The 24,813-nt window shown below is 44.4% G+C and overlaps 3 protein-coding genes across 3 annotated transcripts; all 3 read right to left on the bottom strand.

Moving 5' to 3' along the window:
* Positions 1-2,263: 2,263 nt before the first annotated feature.
* On the bottom strand, positions 2,264-3,199 carry LOC115457264 (olfactory receptor 1509-like). Its single transcript, XM_030186686.1, has one exon. It carries the CDS (start codon positions 3,197-3,199, stop codon positions 2,264-2,266), a length of 936 nt encoding a protein of 311 aa, XP_030042546.1.
* Positions 3,200-15,195: 11,996 nt separating this feature from the next.
* LOC115457262 (olfactory receptor 1509-like) lies at positions 15,196-16,143 on the bottom strand. Its single transcript, XM_030186685.1, has one exon. It carries the CDS (start codon positions 16,141-16,143, stop codon positions 15,196-15,198), a length of 948 nt encoding a protein of 315 aa, XP_030042545.1.
* A 7,082-nt stretch (positions 16,144-23,225) lies between these two features.
* Positions 23,226-24,164, bottom strand: LOC115457861 (olfactory receptor 4E2-like). Its single transcript, XM_030187523.1, has one exon. The coding sequence runs from the start codon at positions 24,072-24,074 to the stop codon at positions 23,226-23,228; it is 849 nt and encodes a 282-aa protein (XP_030043383.1). The 5' UTR covers positions 24,075-24,164.
* Between the last annotated feature and the right edge of the window lie 649 nt (positions 24,165-24,813).

Genomic DNA, 24,813 nt, shown 5'->3' with positions numbered 1-24,813 from the left:
GGGTTCGAGAGGGTCATCGGCAGGGGGGTCCAGGGCCAAATCTATGGGGGCCCAGGCCCCCCTGGCCCCATGTAGCTACACCACTGTGGCAAAGGGCTCCATATTCAAAGTGAGTTAACCGATTTAGGGTCCCTTTTACTAAGCGGGGGGGGGTAAGGCCACCACGGGCTTACTATGTGCGAATCTGGAGCTGCCGCCAGCCCGATGCGGGTGCCAATGGTTGTTCCACCCCCCAGTGTCTGGCCTTTCCGCTGCTAGTGGAAATATTCAAAAAATATTTTTGCAGGGGGTTACTGGGCGCTAATCAGGCAGTACCACGTGCTTATCTGGTTACCGCCTGGTTAGCACAAAAGACCTTACCGTCACCCCACCCCCTTCCCCCGCACGGTCACAGCAATCTTTTTTTCGTCCTTTTTACTCACTGGAGTAAAAAGGGCCTCAGCACAAGGCAAAACCAACCCCAGCACTAGCGCAGGGTACTTTTCACGGCACCTTAGTAAAAGGACCCTAAAGAGAGGGCTGATATCCTGTTAACTCATGCGGACTGGCCCCTGAGGGAATACTCAATGGCACTTTCTCAGATAATGCCGCTGAATATCTTTCTCTAACCAGTAAAACCAAAACTGGCTATTGAGTGTTCAGTCCAACTTTCAACCAGATAAGGTAACCAGACAATTCAGAAGGGGTTCACACCTTCCACAAATCCAACAAGGAAAACAAATGCAGAGTGGATTGAACAAACTCTTTGTGTCAAAGAAAATCCAATCCAAGAAACCAGTCAGAACTCACAGAATGAGAACTCCAAATAGACTTTATTAGAACCCTACAGGGTCCGTGTTTCGGCTATAAAGCCTTCATCAGGGGTCAATATGCTGATCTTCTGTTGAGCATATGATACTACTGGAGCACTGAAAATAACACAAAGTCAAAATCAGAGATAGAGATAGTAGTAACTGGCGATCACTGCGAATTAATTCAACTCCAAAGACCGTTTAGGGTCCTAATAAAGTCTATTTGGAGCAGTGGCGTAGGAAGGGGGGGCGGTGGGGCGGTCCGCCCCGGGTGCATGCCGCTGGGGGGGGGTGTCGGCTCCACTAGTTCCCTACTCGCTCTGCCCCGAAACAGGTTACTTCCTGTTCCGGGGCAGAGAGAGCAGGGAGCCGACGCAGCTCCCAGCAACGTGCAGTCAGGGCGGATTGGCCCTACCGCCCGTCCCTCGCCGCTTTGCGATGTAAGTACGTGCTCCATGGGGGTGCGCTCCAGAGGTGGGAGGGTGCGCCGTGCTGCACCCGGTGGGGGTGCGTAGCGGCGACCTGCCCTGGGTGTCAGCTGCCCTCGCTACGGCACTGATTTGGAGTTCTCATTCCATGAGTTCTGACTGGTTTCTTGGATTGGATTTTCTTCCACTCTGCATTTCTTAACCAGACAATTCAACCACATTAAAAAAACCTGCATAAATAATAGTTCTATATTTGTCCAGTTTAACTTATCCAGTCAAGAGCAGAATATCGGTACCTATCAGTTTGTGTGTCTGCTTAGCTGCACATACTCAATTATCTAATGCCTGTATCAACTTACAGCCCAACGTTGAATATCAGGGCCATAATTTCAGCAGCAGTAGTCAACATTTTTCAAGTTTACAAGTAAGACAAAGTCCATATCAACATAACCTGTCGATAATCCCCTTTGGTACAATCAATCAAAGTTTCCAGGGTAAGCAAGACACCCAAGAAGGCAACTTCAGAATGTGAGAAGAAGGTGAAAAGGCACAATGCAGAAGACACAGGAAATGAGAGGGTTCTGATAAAGATGGTCCAGGAGACTGAACTTCAATTCTTCGCACACCCAAACAAACCCCCTAAAGATACAGCTGTTTGTTCAACACCATACAATATTGTCACTGTGTAGTATCCTTTAGTGAGTGTGCTAATAATAAGAACTATCAAATAATAGCAAACGTTTTATTTAGTCAAAAGATATAAGAACAGAATAGCTACTCTTTCTTTAAAAAAATAATTTTAAAAACACAATTTCAATGAGTATCTATTCAGATAAATCAGGGTTCTTGGATTCTAGGGTGGACGTAACAACACATAGATAGAGCTCCGACAATTCACTAAAAGCTGCATTGTTCATGCACTTTCACTATCCTTTTCAGCAGAAATTTCAATTTAAAAAAAAAATCAAGGGGGAAGTACTCAGAATTAAGAGTAGAGCATATATCATCCAGTGAGAGCAAATCTTTCTGTAAATGGACAGGAAATCAGTTTATATCTGACACTTTCCAACCTGCCAGCTTCTTCATGGCTATTCTCGCTTTCTTATTTCTGAGAGTATAAATGAAGGGGTTTAACAAAGGGGTCACAATGCTGTAAAACACGGAGATCGGTTTGTCTGCCGCAAATATAATTGATGGTCTCATATAGAGGAACACACAGGGGCCAAAAAACAAAGTGACCACCGTGAGGTGGGAGGCACAGGTAGAGAAAGCTTTCCGTCTTCCCTCAGTTGAACGGATTTTTAAGACAGTGGAGATGATGTAAGCATAAGATATAAACACCACCAAGAAACAAGCAAGGGTTAAGGTCCCACTGTTGACCATATCTGTAACTTCACTAAGAAAAGTATTAGAGCAAGCCAACAGATATAAGGTGTGGCCATCACAAAAGAAATGATCTATCTCATTAGGACCACAATAAGGCAGTTGAGTCGTTGGAAATACCTGCGCAAAGGCATGAATTAGACCGCCTGCCCATGTCGAAACCATCAGCAGAACACAAACTTGTTTGTTCATTATTGTAGTATAATGCAAAGGATTGCAGATGGCAACATAGCGGTCATAAGCCATCAGGACCAGGTGAAAGCATTCTGCACCCCCAATGAAATGGAAGAAAAACAGCTGAGCCATGCAGTCAGTGAAAGAGATGGTCTTGCTCGGCAAAAGGAAGACGACAAGGGATCTGGGGACAGTGACTGTAGAAAAGCACAAATCGATGAAAGACAGGTTGCAGAGGAAGAAGTACATGGGCGAGCGCAGGTGAGAGTCCATATAGATGGTTACCAGAATGAGAAGATTCCCAGCTACCGTGAGCAGGTACATCACTAGAAACAGCACGAAGAATATTAGCTGTAAGTCTGGATTGCTCGAAAGTCCGAGAAGGATGAATTCTGTGACCCTGGTTTCATTCCTGACTGCCATTCCTTCCACGTCGTCAACTGCAGGAAACAGAAACACAAGAGACAATAGAGAGAATACATAAAATAAGACAACTGCTCAGAGAATTTTGATCTTTTTTTTATACGGACTTCTTGAGTTGCTGTGTCTTGCTCTGTTTCTAGTCCTTTTCAAATCCAAGCTAAAAACTCACTTTTTGAGGTGATGTTTACGTCTTGGCCACTTCTCTATAATACTATCTCCCAGATTCTCTTGTCTGTTATATATGTTTTTTGTCAACTTGATTGTAAACTCGGTGGAGAAGGTGAATCCCTCTTTTTTTATGTATCTGTACAGTGCTGCACATACCTGGTAGTATTTTAGAAATGTTAAATCGTACTAAGGACTTAATCTGCCAGACATGTATGGTCTCTCTCTCTCTCTCTCTCTCTCTCTCTCTCTCGTGTTCTGTTTTAAATTCTATTCTATTTTAGGTTTATATGCTCAACATACACTCGTTAGCCCCTAAAGTAGATGGATTCTACTGCACATATGCTTTTATTCTTACAGACGTGCCTACAGTTTTGGATTATGGTCTCTCTTAATGCACTTTTTTTGATTTTAAACTGCCCTTGAAAGCATAATTTCATAGGTGGATACAAAAGGGTTTGTTTAATCCATTATATACTTCATTGCTGGAGGATTGTGAATAAATTTCTACCCAACTGTAGCCAAATGAAGAGTTCGTTTTAACAGATCCATCCCAATCCCATATATAAAGCAGTTCAACCCCTCAAATCAGCACGTTTTTTGAGTACATAAGTATTGCCATACTGGGAAAGACCAAAGATCCATCAAGCCCAGCATCCTGTCTCCAATCCAGGTCACAAATACCCGGCAAGATCCCAAAAATGTACAAAACATTTTATACTTCTTATCCCACATGAAGCCTACTCAACATCTGCTACCCACTGGCCTCCTTCCCTAAACTCAAACACAGTTCATCAGTTCCCTCAAGATATTATTTAATTACATTTGTATAGCCATCGGGTGAAATTTTGTATAACCTCACAATACTTCCAATGAACAATTCCTTTCTTCTGAAGGGAATGAAACGTATTTCATCTCAGTCTGGGGGTAAAAGTCGAATTAATGACTTATGTAATCAAGAAGTGATGACACAGACAATACAATTACAATCTGACAATTCCTATTTAAACTTGGTCTACTCAAGGTTTGTTTGATAATGATTGCTCTCCTTTGACATATTAAGGAAAGAGTTGGAAAGAGATAATAAGATACAGTCACTAAACAGGAAGTACCGGCTGGCCACAGCAGCAGCCCGGCGGTACTTCCCATCCCTAGCACGCCATCATATCCGGCACTACAAAAGTATATTTATTTTGTAGGGCCAGAGTGTACCTGGGCAGTTCCGTGCGCTGCCCAGTTACCACCGGGTTAGTGCGGGAGCCCTTACTGCCACCTCAATGAGTGACAGTAAGGGCCCCCCCCCTGAAAAAAATGGCCATGTAGCAAGTGCTTTACTTGCCACACTACTACTACTACTTATCATTTCTGTAGCGTTACTAGACGTACGCAGCGCTGTACACTTGAACATGAAGAGACAGTCCCTGCTCAACAGAGCTTACAATCTAATTAGGACAGACAAACAGACAATCTAAATAAGGGGTAAGGACAAAGAGTAGCAAGATTCCGGAATCCCAAAGACTACTACTACTACTTATCATTTCTGTAGCGCTACTAGACGTACGCAGCGCTGTACACTTGAACATGAAGAGACAGTCCCTGCTCGACAGAGCTTACAGTCTAATTAGGACAGACAAACAGGATAATAAGGAATAAGGACAAAGAGTAGAATGATTCTAGAATCACATAGAGTAGCAAGATTCCGGAATCCTAAAGAGCAGCAAGATTCTGTGCAGAATCTCAGAGTAGCAAGATTCTGGAATCCCAAAGACTACTACTGCTACTACTTATCATTTCTGTAGTGCTACTAGACGTACACAGTGCTGTACACTTGAACATGAAGAGACAGTCCCTGCTCGACAGAGCTTACAATCTAATTAGGACAGACAGGACAAATAAGGGATAAGGACAAAGAGTAGCAAGATTCCGGAATCCCAAAGAGTAGCAAGATTCCGGAATCCCAAAGAGTAGCAAGATTCTAGAATCCCAAAGACTACTACTACTACTACTACTTATCATTTCTAAAGCGCTACTAGACATACGCAGCGCTGTACACTTGAACATGAAGAGACAGTCCCTGCTTGACAGAGCTTACAATCTAATTACCATTTCTTGCAGGAAAGAGAAACTTCCCTATTACCTGCTGCTGTAAAAGGAGGTCTCAGCGTACGTGAAAAACACACACCGATGCCAACGCAAGGCCCCCTTTTTTCCGCAGCTTCGGTTAAAGAGGCCCCAAGTGAGGTGGGACAAGGAAAAACAAACCCCCAAATTCTATATATAGTGCCTTAATTTGAGTGCGCTGCCAAATTGCGTGCACAACTTAATTGATTAACGAGCCGATCAGCACCGATAACTTGCACTTAACCAATTAGCAGCAATAATTAGACTTTACACACACAACTTTATAGGTGTATTCTTTAACGTGTTGCGCGTTAATTCTAGTGCATGCAGCCAGAAAGGAGGCATGGCCATGGCTGTGGAATGGTGGGTTGTGGGTGTTTCTAAAAACTACGTGCACGGTTATAGAATATATACCCTATCTGCACCTACGTTTACGCCTGGATTTAGGTGGTCTTAATGGGTGCGCATAGGTACAAGAACATCTGCTAAGCAGATTAGTTTATCGAACCGCACTAAGCGTGTGGTTTGACTCAAAGCGAACAAGACAGGAGATGAATAAATACTAAAACTGTCCTAAAAGCCTATTGCTAATTTGGGATCATAATATGTTCTTTGTCCTGCACCGGGACAGATATTCTTTTGGTGTTTCCCAGCTTTATCCTGTAATTGAAGTATATTTACAAAATAACAGTTGAACTCTTATGTTAAATGACTGAAAATTACAAGTTGGTTAATCAGTAAAGATTAATTTAGGAAGAGGTAGATACTTACACCATATTATTTGAAGAGGTCACAATATGAATGAATGGTTGACGCCTTGCTCATTTCCGAATACGAAACCTATTCCTGAAAATGACCACAGCAAATTCCGACATTCTGGAGAATAGTTAGTCCTCTGCCTCACTGGCTGCGTCAACAGCCACAGGCTGAAGGAAGAAAACTGATGTACTTAAACTGTGTTTGGGGCTCATGGGATTACAGTCCTTGCAAATCTCAAAAGTAGCAGGTGTTTGAGCAACTTTTCTGTTTTCACTATTTGCCAGTACGTCTGTGGAAAAAAAAAAAAAACAATAGTTTGGAAAACCTGGAGTCCAAATGGATAAATCTTACGTCAAAACTAAATGCAAGTCATTTTTTTCTTGTTGTCAAGAGTAAGAAATGGCTCAAATCATATGAAGAAAAGAGATGTGCTTTCTTTCTTACTCAATGTTCCCTCAAAGACACACTTCAGGACTCTGACCGTGCGTCTACCATTACACTTGGTGACCCCTACTTGTCTGAACGGCTTGACTTTTCCCATAATGTCTATCAGGTTCTTTTCTGGCTTTTAAAAACATTGTTGCTTGTAAGCCACCTTGACCCTTTCAGATTTGGAGGTATGGAAAATCTGTAATAAAAGATAATTAATAAGAATATGATGGTTGTCTCTACGTTTGACACCAGATGATTTCTACCATGAACTAAAAATGATACCACGGCTTAGTAAACGACCCCTTTGATTTCATGGTTTCAATCATGAGGAGCAGGCAGACCTTCCCACCCCCCCCTAGAAATCCCACAGAACTTGCTTGCCCCTTGCAAAGGAGACTGATATATCGATGGACCAACACTAGCTGAGGGGCTCCCACACCTCAGAGGGATTGTTTGTAGCAAATCAGCATTACAAACGTCTATTTCTTATAGTTAACATGTTGTGATTTGTGTATAACAGGTACATATTTATGCCAAAATTTGCATTGTAAAGCCGTGTTTTCTCCGCGTGCAGGAATCCACCACCCACAGTCCTACCACGGGAGGTAGTGATGCAGCAACATCTCAGTTTTAATAACAAGCCGGTCGATATTCAAAGTGATTTAAGTGGGCGGCAGAGGGTCCTACCGCTTAAATAACCTGTCGCTGCCTAGCCCCCCCCCCCTCCCCAATATTCTGCAGCATTAAAGTGGGCAGTGCCATTGAATATCACTTCTGACTGCCACAAAAATAAAATGAGCAGGTCAGGGGCAGTACAGGGGGTGGTGTCCAGGGTTATACTCTAAAATAGGCTGCTGAGCAATGTGGGTGCCGGCACTCGCATCATTTTAAAAAGTCCCTCTCCCAGCCCCCCACAAAGCCTACCCTTCTTCCTTCCTACCCTCCCTCCAGCCCACCATATATAAAAGCAACCCCCCTCCCTAGGTCGTCTCCCCACCTCCCATGTCAATCTAGGTAGGCCCCACCAGGCCTACCTCTGCTCCCTGGTGGTCCAGGAAGTTGTTAGGGGCAGAAGCACAGCCCCCTCACTCCAGCCCTTTGCGGATGGACTGAGAAAATGGCTGCCATGACCTCTTGCTGTAGCCTTGTGGTACTATGTGGGTGCTGGCACTGAATATTGGATGGCACCCACATAATTTCTGAACCAGCTGGCACAAGGTATGATGTCCTCCCCCTCCCACTTACTGCCGGCAAGTTCCCTACCCCTCTACCTCCCTAACTAGTAAGCACCCCCTTTCTAACTCCCCAGTCAAAATAGCCCCGCCGCCCAGCCTACTTGAATGCCATGGTAGTCTAGCAGTGTAAAGGGGGTAAGGAGCAGACCCCACTTGCTCCCACCCCTAGCCACTGCTTTCTAAAAATGGCTGCCGTGACCTCTAGCAGTAGTTTAATGGTAGCTCTTGCAGGAGAGTGATAGATAATAAAAGCTAGCAATAAACAGAATTTAATCCTAGAAGAGAAATGGGATTAGTGGAGTGCTTCAGGGATCAGTCCTAGGGCCAACTATATTCAGGGCTGGATTCGGTAAATAGTGCCAAAAAATAGGCTCCAGGACAAATCAGCACTCAGAGCTATTCTTTAACGGATGCTCCAGGGTGAGTGCCCCTTATAGAAAAGCGCCTAGCAGGGATTCCCATGATCGAGGATGCGCACCTAGCGTGCAAGTTGGGTTGGGTGCAGGTCCCTGGGATCTTCTGAGAATGCTCCTGACCTTCCCATGCCCCTCCCATGGCCACACCCACTTTGGGGTTGCCTGCTGTGGGATTTGGGCACCTGGTGTTATAGAATAGCATGGAGCCAATTGCACCCAAATCCTAAATGGTGCCAACTAAATGTAAACCGCATCCCCTGGGGACTCGCAGCATAAAGAGTGTGTCCACAGGATACCAGATGTTAATATTTGTAGTCAAACCGAGTGTCTAGGAACACACTGCTGAGAGCGGGGGAAGGGTGTACATTTAACTCAACTTCCACTCTTACACCCAGGGTATGAGAATAAACGTTGAATCAATTTCAGTTTCTTTATTTTGTTTTATAAAGTCAAATACAAGTATTCAATTTTTTTTTTTCTTTTTCCCATAACACAACCTGGCAAGTATTTAACCTTCCTTTTTAGTAATTTAATAATATATATATTTTTTAACATTTGAACGTAAGTCTCCTATATGCCTTTATAATTTATTTTATTATTTTTGTACCCCGTGCTTTCCCACTCATGGCAGGCTCAATGCGGCTTACATGGGGCAATGGAGGGTTAAGTGACTTGCCCAGAGTCCCACTAGCAACATTCCATGTAGAAGTCGGCCCTTGCAGATCACCAATGTGGCCGCGCAGGCTTCTGCTTCTGTGAGTCTGACGTCCTGCACATACGTGCAGGACGTCAGACTCACAGAAACAGAAGCCTGCGCAGCCTTCTACATGGAATGTTGCTAGTGGAATAGCAACATTCCATGTAGAATCTCCAATAGTAGCAACATTCCATGTAGAATCTCCAATAGTAGCAACAGAATCTCAATAGTAGCAACGTTCCATGTAGAATCTCCAATAGTATCTATTTTATTTTTATTACATTTGTACCCTGCGCTTTCCCACTCATGGCAGGCTCAATGCGGCTAACATGGGGCAATGGAGGGTTAAGTGACTTGCCCAGAGTCACAAGGAGCTGCCTGTGCCTGAAGTGGGAATCGAACTCAGTTCCTCAGTTCCCCAGGACCAAAGTCCACCACCCTAACCACTAGGCCACTCCTTCACTGTTGCTGCTATTGGAGATTCTACATGGAATGTTGCTACTATTGGAGATTCTACATGGAATGTTGCTATTCCACTAGCAACATTCCATGTAGAAGTCGGCCCTTGCAGATCACCAATGTGGCCACGCAGGCTTCTACATGGAATGTTGCTAGTGGAATAGCAACATTCCATGTAGAATCTCCAATAGTATCAACATTCCATGTAGAATCTCCAATAGTATCTATTTTATTTTTGTTACATTTGTACCCTGCGCTTTCCCACTCATGGCAGGCTCAATGCGGCTTACATGGGGCAATGGAGGGTTAAGTGACTTGCCCAGAGTCACAAGTAGCTGCCTGTGCCTGAAGTGGGAATTGAACTCAGTTCCTCAGTTCCCTAGGACCAAAGTCCACCACCCTAACCACTAGGCCACTCCTCCACAATCATTTACTGAGGTTTATTTCGTTTTATTCCACAGAGGTACTACAGAAACCTTAGCATGGAGATATATATTTGTAACATTTGAATGTGTCAATTTTCTTTATAAACTTGTAACGTTCTTACTTATCATTTGAATTTGATTATTTGTGTTTTTTTTCTTTATTCACAGAGTTCACCTTAAAATACCGAGCAATGTTCAGGTGAGTATACCAGCTTAACTTTTCTTGCACGCCATTGCTTAGCTGTAGCAGAACATGTAGCTGTCCAGGTGAACACAGCAATGCAGAATTCTTTCTTGCGTGGGGAGCCCAAAGGAGCTTCCAGATAGTGCTTTGCAACTTCCTCTTCCTCCTTCTTGTAGTCTTCTTCCTAAACCTCCCTTAATCAAACCAAATTTGTATTTATTTGTTGCATTTGTATCCCACATTTTCCCACCTATTTGCAGGCTCAATGTGGCTTACAATATTCCGTAATGGCGGTCGCCATTCCGGCATGAGGAAATACAATTCGGTCTTGCATTGAGTGTTCGTAAGTGAACAAGTAGATTGGTGGTCAAGTGTAGAGAATTCATTATCGGGATAAGAAATAGAGTGGTGTAGTGTTACAGTTCATTCGTGACAAGTTGATGAGGCAGTCAGGTATAGAGAGTCCGGTTATGTCCAGTTCTGGTATAGGTTTCGTTGACTGAAATTTAGGATGGATCGTTGTGGTATGCCTTGTTGGACAGGTTGGCTTTTTAGTGATTTTCGGAAGTTTGTGAAGTCATGGATTGTTTTTATGGCATATGGTAGCGCAAATTGGAAGGAAAACCCCTAGCTCCCTGTCACTGTTCATAAAACTCCAATAAATGACATTAAGGGATTATTAAAACATTGCGGCCAACTATACTAATTAAAACAAAATTAATTAAAATATTCCCTTTCTTCCAGGCCTACTGAGGTGGGCAAAAAAACACACACACAGAAGCTGTCACACTGGCACTTTACCAACACCCTAGCACTCTTACCTCTTCTCTCACAAACGTTCACTCCTTTCACCAAAAATCTCCAAGTCATCCACACTCCAGTAATTTAATCTCACCTCCCCCCTCCCCTAACCAGCCAGATCACCCTTAACAATGCTTTACATCATCTTTACCCACTCTGCCATCAGAGGCGTATCTGAAATGCGGCGGTGGGGGGGGGCCAGGGCCAGAGTGAGGGGGCACATTATAGACCCCCCCCCCCCGCCGCCGCCGTCGTCATCGTCGCCCCCCCCCCGGCCACCACTGCCAGTGCCGACCCCCCCCCCCCCCACCACCATCACCTACCTTTGCTGGCGGGGGCCCCCAACCCCATCCAGCCGAGGTCCGCTTCCTTCTGCCGCTGCCTTTAAAAATATTCCTTCAGCTGGCGGGGGACCCCAACCCCTGCCAGCCGAGCCGAGGTCTTTTAAAGTTCTTTTTCGTACAACGTGCAGCGACGTCAGAATCTGAAAGGAGCAGCTTTGAACAGCACGGACTCCGGAAGACGAAAAAGAACTTTAAAAGACCTCGGCTCGGCTGGCAGGGGTTGGGGTCCCCCGCCAGCCGAAGGAATATTTTTTAAAGGCAGCGGCAGGAGGAAGCGGACCTCGGCTGGCGGGGGTTGGGGTCCCCCGCCAGCAAAGGTAGGTGAGGGCGGCAGGGGGGTCCAGGGCGAAATCTGCAGGGACCCAGGCCCCCGTGGCCCCACACAGATACGCCCGTCTGCCATGCACTTCAGCCAAATCCATTCAGCTCTTTTAGAACTGCTGTCGTTCACCAGGGTGAGCACCAACCCTGATCACAGGATCACTATTTCCCTGTTTAACACAAAAATATCCCCCTGCCACAGGCACTCTCACGTGTCACCATACGTCCTCTCTCTCCAGCTTCTCCTGCCCTCACTCCACAACTGACCAAGAAGATGTTGCTAAGGCAACAGAGACTCAGCTTGAACCCTTGATGTCTCCTGGCCAACGAAGTGCCCAGCTCTCCCCAGGAACATTCAGCATGGCCAGTAAGATTATTTTAAAAATAATAAATATATATATTAACCCTAAGGGTTGCATTAACATCAAAAAATAATTGTTAGCACCCAATTATTGACGTTGATGGGCTCATTAATCAATTAGGTTGTGCGCCCGTCACAGGATCGCTCCCAAAGTTGGGCATGGATATTTGGGTGCCCTTTATACAATCCAGGGATCAATATCCTTGTCATAAAGATTGCGTAAGGGTTAGAAAAAGAATTGTCTTTTGGAGAAGAATCTGAGATCTGCAATATGATGGACCCACCTGATGCAATATACAGAATGAGAAATGATCGAAGGAAGCTTGCAGAATGTCAAATGTTTATGATAGTCAATTCAATAAAGTACATGTATGTAATATGTAAACCTAGTGGAAATGTAGGCACGCTACAAACATTGACATAGGAGGTCAGATTATCTGAATATTTAAGGCAAGGGAAACATGGGTGGTAGTGGAAACTTAGGGGTCAGTTTACAAAGGTGTGGGTTTGGGGCACGGGTTATTCTACTGTTGCCACATTTTTAGATGAATTTTGGTTGCACTATAATACATTGTTTTTGCACTTAAATGATGTATATATGAAAAAAACAATTCACAGGTATGATTGGGAGGGGTTATAAATATAAGTACATAAGTAATGCCATACTGGGAAAAGACCAAGGGTCCATCGAGCCCAGCATCCTGTCCACGACAGCGGCCAATCCAGGCCAAGGGCACCTGGCAAGCTTCCCAAACGTACAAACATTCTATACATGTTATTCCTGGAATTTTGGATTTTTCCAAGTCCGTTTAGTAGCGGTTTATGGACTTGTCCTTTAGGAAACCGTCCAACCCCTTTTTAAACTCTGCTAAGCTAACCGCCTTCACCACATTTTCCGGCAATGAATTCCAGAGTTTAATTACACGTTGGGTGAAGAAACATTTTCTCCGATTTGTTTTAAATTTACTACACTGTAGTTTAATCGCATGCCCCCTAGTCCTAGTATTTTTGGAAAGCGTGAACAGATGCTTCACATCCACCTGTTCCACTCCACTCATTATTTTATATACCTCTATCATGTCTCCCCTCAGCCGTCTCTTCTCCAAGCTGAATAGCCCTAGCCTCCTTAGTCTTTCTTCATAGGGAAGTCGTCCCATCCCCGCTATCATTTTAGTCGCCCTTCGCTGCACCTTTTCCAATTCTACTATATCTTTCTTGAGATGCGGCGACCAGAATTGAACACAATACTCAAGGTGCGGTTGCGATACAACGGCAATATAGCGATACATGGAGCGATACAACGGCAATATAGTAGATGACGGCAGAAAAAGACCTGCACGGTCCATCCAGTCTGCCCAACAAAATAACTCATATTTGCTGCTTTTTGTGTATACCCTACTTTGATTTGTACCTATGCTCTTCAGGGCACAGACCGTATAAGTCTGCCCAGCACTATCCCCGACTCCCACCACCGGCTCTGGTACAGACCGTATAAGTCTGCCCAGCACTATCCCCGCCTCCTGCCACCGGCTCTGGCACAGACCGTACAAGTCTGCCCAGCACTATCCCCGCCTCCCACCACCGGCTGAATGATAGAAGCTGTGAACTGTGGCTTGGATGCCCCGACTTTAATAGACATCCGTAAGGGTACCACAGTCATCTGAGGTCTTTCCCCCCCACCATTTCCTTGTGCTGTCAGATTGGCAGAGGCTTTTTCTCACTCTCTAGTTGAAATTGAGTTGGTGACCTTTATCAAGTGAGGTTCCGTTAGTTTTTGCTACATTGGTAGCCAAACTAGGATCACCATACGATATTTTTACTGAAAAGCACGATAGTGAGAGCATTCTGAATAGCAAAAGTTAACAAAAAATAACAAGAGTTTATTTAGTGAATGGACCGAGCTGGTCTAACCAGTAGGCAAGACTAAAGGGTTGCCTAGGGCAGCTGCAGCCACAACAAAACAATAGCTCCTGACAGCCACAGAAACTCAAAGAACCATCAATGTACACTTTTACTGGCAGGAAGGGTGGACAATTTTCAAATAGCCCATTGGACTGGTTAAACAACTCTAGGGTGGACAAATATAGCTCCCACTTTTCCCTAAGAACACTATCCTGCTTATTTTCGAAAGAGGTCGCCGGCCATCTTCCACACAAATCTGGAGATGGCCGGCCATCTCATGAACCCGGCCAAATCGATGTAATGGAAAGCCGATTTTGGCCGGGTCCCAACTGCTTTCCATTGCAGAGCCGGCCAAAGTTAAAGGGGGCATTTCGGAAGGGTATGGAAGGCGGGACAGGGGGCGTGGTTATGAGATGACCGGCTTCAGCCAATAATGGAAAAAAGATGGCCGGCTCTGACGAGCATTTGGCCGGCTTCACTTGGTCCATTTATTTTTAGGACCAAGCCACAAAAAAGTGTCCCAATTCACCAGATGACCACTGGAGGGAATCGGGGATGACCTCCCCTTACTCCCACAGTGGTCACCAACCCCCTCCCACCCAAAAAAAAAATTTTTAACAATTTTTTGCCAGCCTCTATGCCAGCCTGAAATGTCATACCCAGCTCCCTGACAGCAGAATGCAGGTCCCTGGAGCAGATTTTTGTGGGTGCAGTGAACTTCAGGCAGGTGGACCCAGGCCCACCCCCCCCCCACCCCCCACACACACACGTGTTACACTTGTGGTGGTAAATGGGAGCCCTCCAAACCCCCCCCCCCCCCGAAACCCACATGTAGGTGCCCCCCCCTTCACCCCTTAGGGCTATGGTAGTGGTGTACAGTTGTGGGGAGTGGGATTTGGGGGGCTCAGCACCCAAGGTAAGGGAGCTATGCACCTGGGACCAATTTTTGAAGTCCACTGCAGTGCCCCCTAGGGTGCCCGGTTGCTGTCATGGCAGTGCACTACAAATGCTGGCTCCTCCCACGACTAAATACCTTGGATTTGGCCGGCTTTGAGATGGCCGGCATTAGTTTCCATTATCGCTGGAAACCGATGCCAGCCATCTCTAAAGCGGGCCCAAATGCTGACATTTGGCAGTCTCCAACCATATTATCGATACAAAAGATAGCCGACTATCTTTTTTTGATAATACGGTCGGGGCGCCGCTTTACGGCGCCGTTCGATTATGCCCCTCTATACATTTCAATAAAAATTATATTAAAAATCAATCAAGAGAAAAATAATCAGAATTTTATTGAGTAGATTAAAGAGGATGCATCAATCGGTAAGTACAGGTGGTTTACATGACAGTGCTTTACTTAAAATGGAAAAGAAATCAGTTCATATTTGTCACCTGAGAAGACACTTTCCTACCTCCTAGCTTCTTCATGGCTTTTTTCACCTCCTGGTTTCTGAGAGTGTAAATGAAGGGATTTAACAAAGGGGTCACAATACTGTAAAAAACAGAGAGTAGTTTGTCAGCTGCAAATGTCACCGAGGGTCTCAAGTAGATGAAGACAGAGGGTCCAAAAAACAGAACGACCACCATGAGATGAGCGGCGCAGGTAGAGAATGCTTTCCGCCTTCCCTCGGCCGAGCGAATTTTTAAGATGGTAGTGATGATGAATCCGTAAGATATGGCCAGCACCAAGAAAGAAAGGAGAGTTAAGATTCCGCTGTTGATAATATCCGCAGTTTCACTGCTGAAGCTACTAGAGCAAGCCAACACAGATAAGGGGTGGGCGTCACAAAAGAAATGATTTATCTCATTAGGGCCGCAGAAGGGCAGCTGAGTCGCTGGGAAAGCCTGACCAAAGCCATGAAAGAGACCGCCTACCCATACGGAAACCACCAGCAGGATGCAGACTTGTCTGTTCATGATTGTGGTATAACGCAAAGGATTGCAGATGGCAACGTAACGGTCATAAGCCATCAGGGTCAGGTGAAAACATTCTGCACCCCCAATGAAATGAAAGAAAAACAACTGAGTAACACATTCATTGAACGAGATGGTTTGGCTCCGCCTGATAAAGTTGACAATGTATTTGGGGACGGTGACGGTGGAAAGGCTCAAATCTAAGAAAGACAAGTGACTGAGGAAGAAATACATAGGAGAGTGCAGGTGAGAGTCCAGATATATGGTTACCATGATGAGAACATTCCCAGTTACAGTGAGCAGGTAAACCACTACGAAGAGCAGGAAGAATGCTATCTGTAGATTTGGATTGTTAGAAAGTCCGAGGAGGATGAATTGCGTGACTCTGGTTTCATTCCTGAATGCCATTCCTTCTACTTTTAAGAACTGTAGGGAAACAGAAACACAAGACACAATAGAAAGGGTGAGACGGATGCTCAGAGAACAGTATCCTTCTTTTTAAGGACTTCCTGAGTTGCTGTGTCTTTCTCGGTCCTTTTCAAAACCAGAATAAAAACTCATCTTTCGGAGGCTATTTTTACATTTTGACCATTTCTCTGATACATTCTCCGAAAATCATTTATATGTTATGTCTGTCCCTCTGTGAAGCAGGGATTCTGTCAAATATGTGTCTGTGTAGTGATGCATAAACCCAGTAATGGTTTTGAAATGATAAACTGTAGTAAGGACTTTAAAAGACTGACAACTTTGGTTTCTATTAAAATTTTGACTCATATACAACTATGTACAAGACAGCCTCATAAGCCCCCCCACCCCCCCCCCCCCCCCCACCCCACACTAAAATAACAATTGCCCGGAATAGATTCTGCTATAAATATGCTATTATTACTACAAACATCTCACAGTTTTACCTCAGTTACCCTTCAGAGTGGAGTGAAGGAAGTAGCCTAGTGATTAGTGCAGTGGACTTTGATCCTGGGGAAGTGAGTTTGATTCCCACTGCAGTTCCTTGTGACTCTGGGCAAGTCACTTAACCCTCCATTGCCCCTGGTACAAAAATAAGTACCAGAATATATGTAAACCGCTTTGAATGTAGTTGCAAAAACCTCAGAAAGGCGGTATGTCAAGTCCCATTTCCCTTTCCCTTATGACATCACAATATCAGAAGTGAGCCAAGTATTGGGCAATCAAGTCATTGTGACATCACTGATGAGGTTGGCTCAGGCATTGGTGGAATGAGGCATTATGACATCACAGTATCAGCTCCAGTGGAGGAGTTGCCTAGTGGTTCGTGCAGTGGACTTTGATCCTGGGGAACCGAGTTCGATTCCCACTGCAGCTCCTTGTGACTCTGGGCAAGTCACTTAACCCTCCATTGCCCCTGGAATAAAAACCACTTTGAATGTAGTTGCAAAAACCACAGAAAGGTGGTATATCAAGTCCCATTTCCCTTTCCCTATTTGAGATTCTACATGGAATGTTGCTAGTGGAAGAGTAGCCTAGTGCTTAGTGCAGCAGACCTTGATCCTAGGGAACTGGGTTCAATTCCCACTGCAGCTCCTTGTGACTCTGGGCAAGTCACTTAACCCTCCATTGCCCCTGGTACAAATAAAAACCACTTTGAATGTAGTTGCAAAAACCTCAGAAAGGCGGTATGTCAAGTCATATTTCCCTTTCCCCTTCAGAGAGCAGCATGCAAGAGTTGGATTATGGTCTTTCTCAAGGTACTTTCTTTGCTTTTAAAATGCCCTTAACAACAGTTTCATAGGGTGATAAAATTGATTTGTTTAATCCATCATATTGCTCATTATCTCAGAGCAAGTTCTACCTGGTGATCCTGAAGGTGGTCAATAAAGACCTGCCCATCTGTAGTTAAGTGAAGAGTTCATTTAAAGAAAAATAAAATCCATCCCAATCGTGTGTTTTGACATTAACAAAAACCTTCAGATCAGCATTTTCCCACATGAAGTCTAACCGTGTGATACCCACTGGCCGCCTCCTTGCAAACTCATGCACAGTTCATTCGTTCTTTCAACATGAAGCTTATTACATGAAGCTTTTTATAATACTTCAAGTGAAGAATTCCTTTCTTCAGAAGGAAATGAAATGTACATAAGTACATAAGTGTTGCCATACTGGGAAAGACCAAAGGTCCATCAAGCCCAGCATCCTGTTTCCAACACTGGCCAATCCAGGTCACAAATACCTGGCAAGATCCCACCAAAAGTACATCTTTTATCTCACTCTAGGTCTAAAAGTAAATAACAAGAGTTAATGACTGAAGCAATCAAGAAATAGTAGCACTGGCAACACGATCCCAATGTAACAATTGTCTTCCCGCTCTTCCCATTTAAACTTGACGGTCTTCTCAATGTTTATTTGGCAATGATTGCTGTCTTCTGATATATTAAGGAAAGAGTTTGATAGAAACAATGAGGGGATCTTTTACTAAGGCGCGCTGGCGTTTTTAGTGCGCTCTAAAATAGGTGTGCGCTAAACGCAAGAGATGCCAATGTATTCCTATGGGCGTCTTCAGATTTTGGTGTGTGCCTGTTTTTAGCGCGCACTAAAAATGCCAGCATGCCTTCGTAAAAGACCCTTTGAGACAACCGCAAGTGAGGTGGGAGAAGGAGAAACAAGATGAACGAGACGGGAGATAAATGTATACTGAAACTGGCAGAAGAGTTTGCTGCTAGTTAGAGATCATAACACATTCTTTATCCTGCACTTTTGGTGTTTCCAACTTTTCCCTGGAAATAAAATACATTGATAAAACGGCTTTTTAACACTTATGATACAAGACTGAAAATTACAAGGCAAGTAAGCAATAAATCAAAATGCAAATAGAGATTAGATACTTACAGCATATTAGTTGAAGAGGTCATAACTTGAATGGAAGATTTATGCTTTTCTCATTTCCAAATACTAAACATATTTCTGAAAATGACCACAAAGTATAATTTATTAGATAACAGTAAATTCAGAAATTCTGGAGCATAGGGGTAGTGTCTGCCTCACCAGCTCTACCAAAAGCTACAGGCTGAAAGTTTTCTCCGGTAGGCAGGAAAGTGATGAACTTAAACTATATCTGAGGCTCTGGGGATTATAACCTTTGGAGGATCTCAAAAGTAGCAGGTGGCGAAATAACTTTTTAATTTCCACTACTTGCAAGTCAATCTAACATTGCATTAAAAAAATGGATACAAGTCATTTTCTCTCTGATTTTTGACTTGTCAAAGTTCAAGCAGTATCTGGGGTTTTTTTCTTTTTCGAAAGCAACAAATTGGTTAAGTCTTATGAAGAAAAGAGATGTGCATTCTTTTTTTCAACATTGTTCCCTCATTTGCACACTAGATTGCTCCGCTCAGACTTCTACAGTTGCAGATGGTGCAGCAGTATCGTGGGTTTAATCAAGGGGGTGTCAGGCAGACCCCCTGAAAATTCCACAGAACTTGCTTGCCTCTTGCAACTGAAATGGACATGTTAATGCAGCAGCCTCCATGGTAGGAACGCTAGCTGAGGACTCCCAAACGTCTTCAAAGGATTGTTGTTCATAGCATGACAGCATTATCAAACTAGTCTATTCTTTATCACTAGCAGGTCAAAATATATATTTTTATACTAGTGTGTACTGTTGAAAACAGTGACGTAGCCAAGGGTGGGACTGGGTGGGCCCAGGCCCAGCCACTTTGGGCTCAGGCCCACCCAGTAGCAGCACACCTATGATGTGGCTGGCAGGGATCCCCAAGCCCCACCAGCCGAAAACTCCCAAACAACTGTCCCTCCTCCTACAAACCTTGTAAAAAGCAGATCTTCGCCTGCAGTGACAAGCGACTGATACATACCGCTTGCACCTTCCCTCTGATGTATTCCCACAGGATGAGCACTGTGTATTAGTTGCTGCTCGCTGCCGGTAAAAATCTGCTATTTAAAAGGTATGCGGGGGAGGGGAGATGTACGCGAGACCATGTGGCATGCAGGCGAGAGGGAGAGACCAAATCACTTGTGGGACAGGGCAGAGTTTTTCTGCCCACCCATTCTTGGGCCAAGTCCACCCAAAATTGGGTGTCTGGCTATGCCCCTGGTTGAAAATTGGTTGTTTTCATTTGAAGGGGCAAGTAATTTCTGCAGGACTCCCAGGGGAGACCTGCCTGCTCCTCATGAAACCCAAATACTGATTTATCATCCTCGATGGTGACAGATACCCGCATACTTTAAAGGGTACTTTGGTGAGAAGCGCAAAATGAGCAAAACCTTAAGTATTCAAAATCTACATTCCTCTAAGCTACACAGGAGTCCATACTGAGATAGACATGGGGGGAGCCACTGCTTGCCCTGGGATTGGTAGCATGGAATGTTGCTACTCTTTGAGATTCTGCATGGAGTCGTCCTATTCTTTGGGATTCCGGAATCTTGTTACTCTTGGAGGTTCTGGAATCTTGATACTATTTGGGTACTTGTGACCTGGATTGGCCACTGTTGGAAGCAGGATACTGGACCCAGTGGTGTAGGAAGGGGGGGCGGTGGGGTGGTCCGCCCCGGGTGCACGCCGCTGGGGGGGGGGGGGTGTCGGCTCCGCTGGTTCCCTGCTCTCTCTGGCCCGGAACAGGTTACTTTCTGTTCCGGGGCAGAGAAAACAGGGAACCAGCGGAGCCAACGCAGCTCCCAGCGACGACGTGCACTCGGGGCGGAGCACCAGTGGTAAGAATGCGCTCCGAGGGGGGGTGCGCCGTGCTGCACCCGGGGGGGGGTGCACCATGGCGACCCGCCCCGGGTGTCAGCCGCCCTCACAACGCCACTGACTGGACCATTTATCTGATTGAGTACGGCTATTCTTATATACTTATGTCCTAACATCAGAAATTTTAATGCCAAGAGGGCAGTCTGGTTCTGCAGGACTCCCAAGGACACCAACTGTCCCCTGCAATTAAAATCTATATTGATGTTTCACCCCCACCATCAAGGTACTGGTAAATAGGATTTACTTATAGAAAAGTGATTAGTGATATGTTTCAGGGATCGGTCCCAGGGCCAAATACATACAAAATCTTAGTAAGCGATATTGCATTAGTGTTTGGGAAAAAGAAATGTCTTTTGGAGAATAATCTATGCTCTGTAATTTAGTTGGCACACCTGATGGAATATATAGAATGGGAAGTGACTTAAGAAAGCACGAGGAATAGTTAACTGGTTGTGACAGTCAAACAGGTAGCTGGGTTTGCTCGGAAGGCTGCAAACTGTGAGGACTGGAATTTCTCCTTCATTTGTTTACCAAATGTTCACGCTTTCCAAAAATACTAGGACTAGGGGGCATGCAATGAAACTACAGTGTAATAAATTTAAAACAAATCGGAGAAACTCTTTCTTCACCCAACACATCATTAAACTCTGGAATTCGTTGCCGGAGAACGTGGTGAAGGTGGTTAGCTTAGCAGAGTTTAAAAAGGAGTTAGACGGTTTCCTAAAGAACAAGTCCATAAACCGCTACTAAATGGACTTGGGAAAAATCCACAATTCCAGGAATAACATGTATAGAATGTTAACAACCTTATAATACTGGGCTATACCCAGTATAGAATGTTTGTACGTTTGGGAAGCTTGCCAGGTGCCCTTGGCCTGGATTGGCCGCTGTCGTGGACAGGATGCTGGGCTCGATGGACCCTTGGTCTTTTTCCAGTGTGGCATTACTTTTGTACTTAAATTAGAATCACCATACACAATATATATATATATATATATATATATATATATATATATATATATATATGTATATATATATATATATATTGTAAAGCATTATACAGTGAGTATGTGCTTGATTACAAAAGATAGCATATCACACAATTACATAGTAGATGACGGCAGAGAAAGACCTGTATGGTCCATCCAGTCTGCCCAACAAGATAAACTCATATGTGCTACTTTTTGTGTATACCTTACCTTGATTTGTGTCTGCCATTTTCAGGGCACAGACCGTAGAAGTCTTGCCCGGCACTAGGCCCGCCTCCCAACCACCAGCCCCGCCTCCCACCACCGGCTCCACCACCCAATCTCGGTTAAGCTTCTGAGGATCCATTAATTATTAGGGACCCTTTAACAGAGCAGTAGTAAGCCCAACTTGGGCTTACTGCTCGCTCTTTTGGCAGTGCTGCCGGCCCAACGTGGGAAAAGAAAGCCCCCAGAAATGACTTGCGTGGCGGTAACCCGGCGGTAATTGGACATTACCGCGTGCTCCCGGTTACCGTCAGGTTAGCGTGGAAGCCCTTATCGCCACCTAAGCGGTTGGCGGTAAGAGCTCCCTGTCGTATGGCCATGTGGTAAGACTTCTCTTACCGTGTAGCCATGGGTGCCGGGGACTTTTTTTTACCTGCTGTGGTAAAAAGGGCCCTGACGAGTGGGGGAAAAGTGGCCCCCACAGCCAGCGTAGGGCCCTTTTTCCCTCAGCTTGGTAAAAGGACTGCTCACTTGCCCTCTCCTTTTTATCCTCACCTCTATCCCTTACCCTTAATTGTTCTGTCTGTCTGCCTGTCTTATCTAGATTGTAAACTCTTTGAGCAGGGACTGTCTTTATTGTGTATGGTGTACAGTGCTGCGTATACCTTGTAGCGCTATAGAAATGATTAGTAGTATGCTTATGCCTATGCTTGGAACAACCTTCCTGAGCCCTTACGCCAAGCCCCCTCCCTGCCCGTCTTCAAGCCTTTGCTTAAAGCCCACCTCTTCAATGCTGCGTTCGGCACCTAACCCTTACCGTTCAGTGAATCCAGACTGCCCCAATTTGACTGCCCCTATCGGACCGACCGTTCACTTGTCTATTAGATTGTAAGCTCTTTGAGCAGGGACTGTCTCTCTTTGTTAAACTGTACAGCGCTGCGTAACCCTAGTAGCGCTCTAGAAATGTTAAGTAGTAGTAGTAGTATTATTTGTTGCATTTGTATCCCACATTTTCCCACCTATTTGCAGGCTCAATGTGGCTTACATTGTTCCGTCATGGCGATCGCCATTTCCAGAGTGAGAGATACAAGTGGTATTACATTTAAAGATCATGATTGACATAGTGGATTAAGCAGTCAAGTATAAAGAGTTCATAATCGGAATAAGATATAAAGTGGTATTGCGTTAAAGTTCATTCGTGGTAGAGTAGACCTTGGTAGATATATAAAGTGTCGGAATAAAACTGCTAATGAAGCTCAGAAATAAAAAAAATTAAGCAAAACACAAATCAGTGCAAGTTTATTTGAGCATATATTTACATAAATCAGGGGTCTTGGATTCTAAGGCGGACATAACAGGAGACATAGCCCCCACTTCTTATTAAGAATAGCGTAACTCGTTCAGCTTTACTACACCTTTCAATAGAAATTCCATTAAAAAAATTAATCTAGGGAAAAATAATCAGAATTTAATAGAGTAGATTCAGGAGCATACACCAGTGAGTGAGAGCACATGGTTTACAAAATGATGTATTTCTTTATTAAAAATACAGGAAATCAGTGCATACCCGTCCCCAGAAAAGACACTTTCCTACCTCCCAGCTTCTTCATGGAATTTTTCACCTTCTCGTTCCTGAGAGTATAAATGAAGGGATTCAACCAAGGAGTCACGATGGTATAAAAAACGGAGACAAGTCTGTCCCCTGAAAATGTAACCGGGGGTCTCATGTAGATAAAAACACAGGGCCCAAAAAACACAGTGACCACCATGAGGTGGGAGGCACAGGTAGAGAAGGCTTTCTGCTTCCCCTCGGTTGAGCGAATTTTTAAGATAGTGGAGATAATGTAGGCGTAAGATATAAACACCACCAAGAAACAACCAAGGGTTAAGGTCCCACTGTTGACCATATCCGCGGTTTCGCTAATAATGGTACTAGAACAAGCCAACAAAGACAAGGGGTGGGAGTCGCAATAGAAGTGATTTATTTCATTAGGACCACAGAAGGGCAACATAGCTACTGGAAATGTCTGTGCACAGGCATGAATGAAACCACCTACCCATGTAGAGAACACCAGCAGGATACAGGCTCGTCTGTTCATGATCGTAGTATAACGCAAAGGATTGCAGATGGCAACATAGCGGTCATAAGCCATCAGGGTAAGGTGAAGGCATTCTGTACCCCCAATGAAATGAAAGAAAAACAATTGAGTAATGCAGTCATTGAAAGAGATGGTTGTCCTCGAGAACAGGAAGTGAACAAGGGATCTTGGGACAGTGACGGTAGAAAAGGTCAAATCTAAGAAAGACAGGTTGCTGAGGAAGAAGTACATGGGAGTGTGCAGCTGGGATTCCACATATATGGTTACCAGAATGAGAAGATTCCCAGTTACAGTCAGCATATACATCACTAGAAACAGCAGAAAGAATATTATCTGTAAGTCTGGATTTCTAGAAAGTCCAATGAGGATGAATTGTGTGACTCTGGTCTCATTACTGACGGCCTTCCCTTCCTCCTTATCAACTGTAGGAAACAGAAACACAAGAGACAGCAGAAAGAAGACATTAAGACAGATGTTCCAAGAACATTAATGTTCTTAATAAGGACTTCCTGAGTTTCTGGGTTATACTCGGTCTCTATTCCTTTTTAAATCAAGGCTAAGAACTAACCTTTTGAGGTTACTTTTACACCTTTACCACTTCTCTATAATTCATTCTCCTACAATCTATTATATCTGTTTCTCTTCACTACGTTGTAAGCCCTGTGGATCAGGGACTGTCTCTTGTATATGTCCGTACAGTGCTGCATACATAATAACATGAGTAACATAGTAGATGATGGCAGAAAAAGACCTGCACGGTCCATCCAGTCTGCCCAACAAGATAAAACTCATATGTGCTACTTTTTGTTTATACCTGACCTTGATTTGCAGCTGCCATTTTCAGGGCACAGACCGTAGAAGTCTGCCCGGCACTAGCCCTGCCTCCCACCATCGGCTAAGCTTCTGAGGATCCATTCCTTCTGAATGTGTTAGAAATGATGTTCCAGACAATTTTGGCTTCTGATATTTTATTTTCTTCTATTTTAGGCTTGCATGCAACTTTGTATGTTAAAGATAATCTCATTAGCCTCCCACTAAAACATAC

This window comes from Microcaecilia unicolor, chromosome 14 (assembly GCF_901765095.1).
Source record: "Microcaecilia unicolor chromosome 14, aMicUni1.1, whole genome shotgun sequence".
NCBI classification, from domain to species: domain Eukaryota; kingdom Metazoa; phylum Chordata; class Amphibia; order Gymnophiona; family Siphonopidae; genus Microcaecilia; species Microcaecilia unicolor.
Note: the sequence above shows the minus strand (reverse complement) of the source record. Positions and strands in the feature narration are given on the sequence as shown.

What these genes read in the sequence shown, in the direction of transcription:
- LOC115457264 (XM_030186686.1), bottom strand. Translation starts at nt 3,199, where the DNA reads ATGGCAGTCAGGAATGAAACCAGGGTCACAGAATTCATCCTTCTCGGA.
- LOC115457262 (XM_030186685.1), bottom strand. Translation starts at nt 16,143, where the DNA reads ATGGCATTCAGGAATGAAACCAGAGTCACGCAATTCATCCTCCTCGGA.
- LOC115457861 (XM_030187523.1), bottom strand. Translation starts at nt 24,074, where the DNA reads ATGTATATGCTGACTGTAACTGGGAATCTTCTCATTCTGGTAACCATA.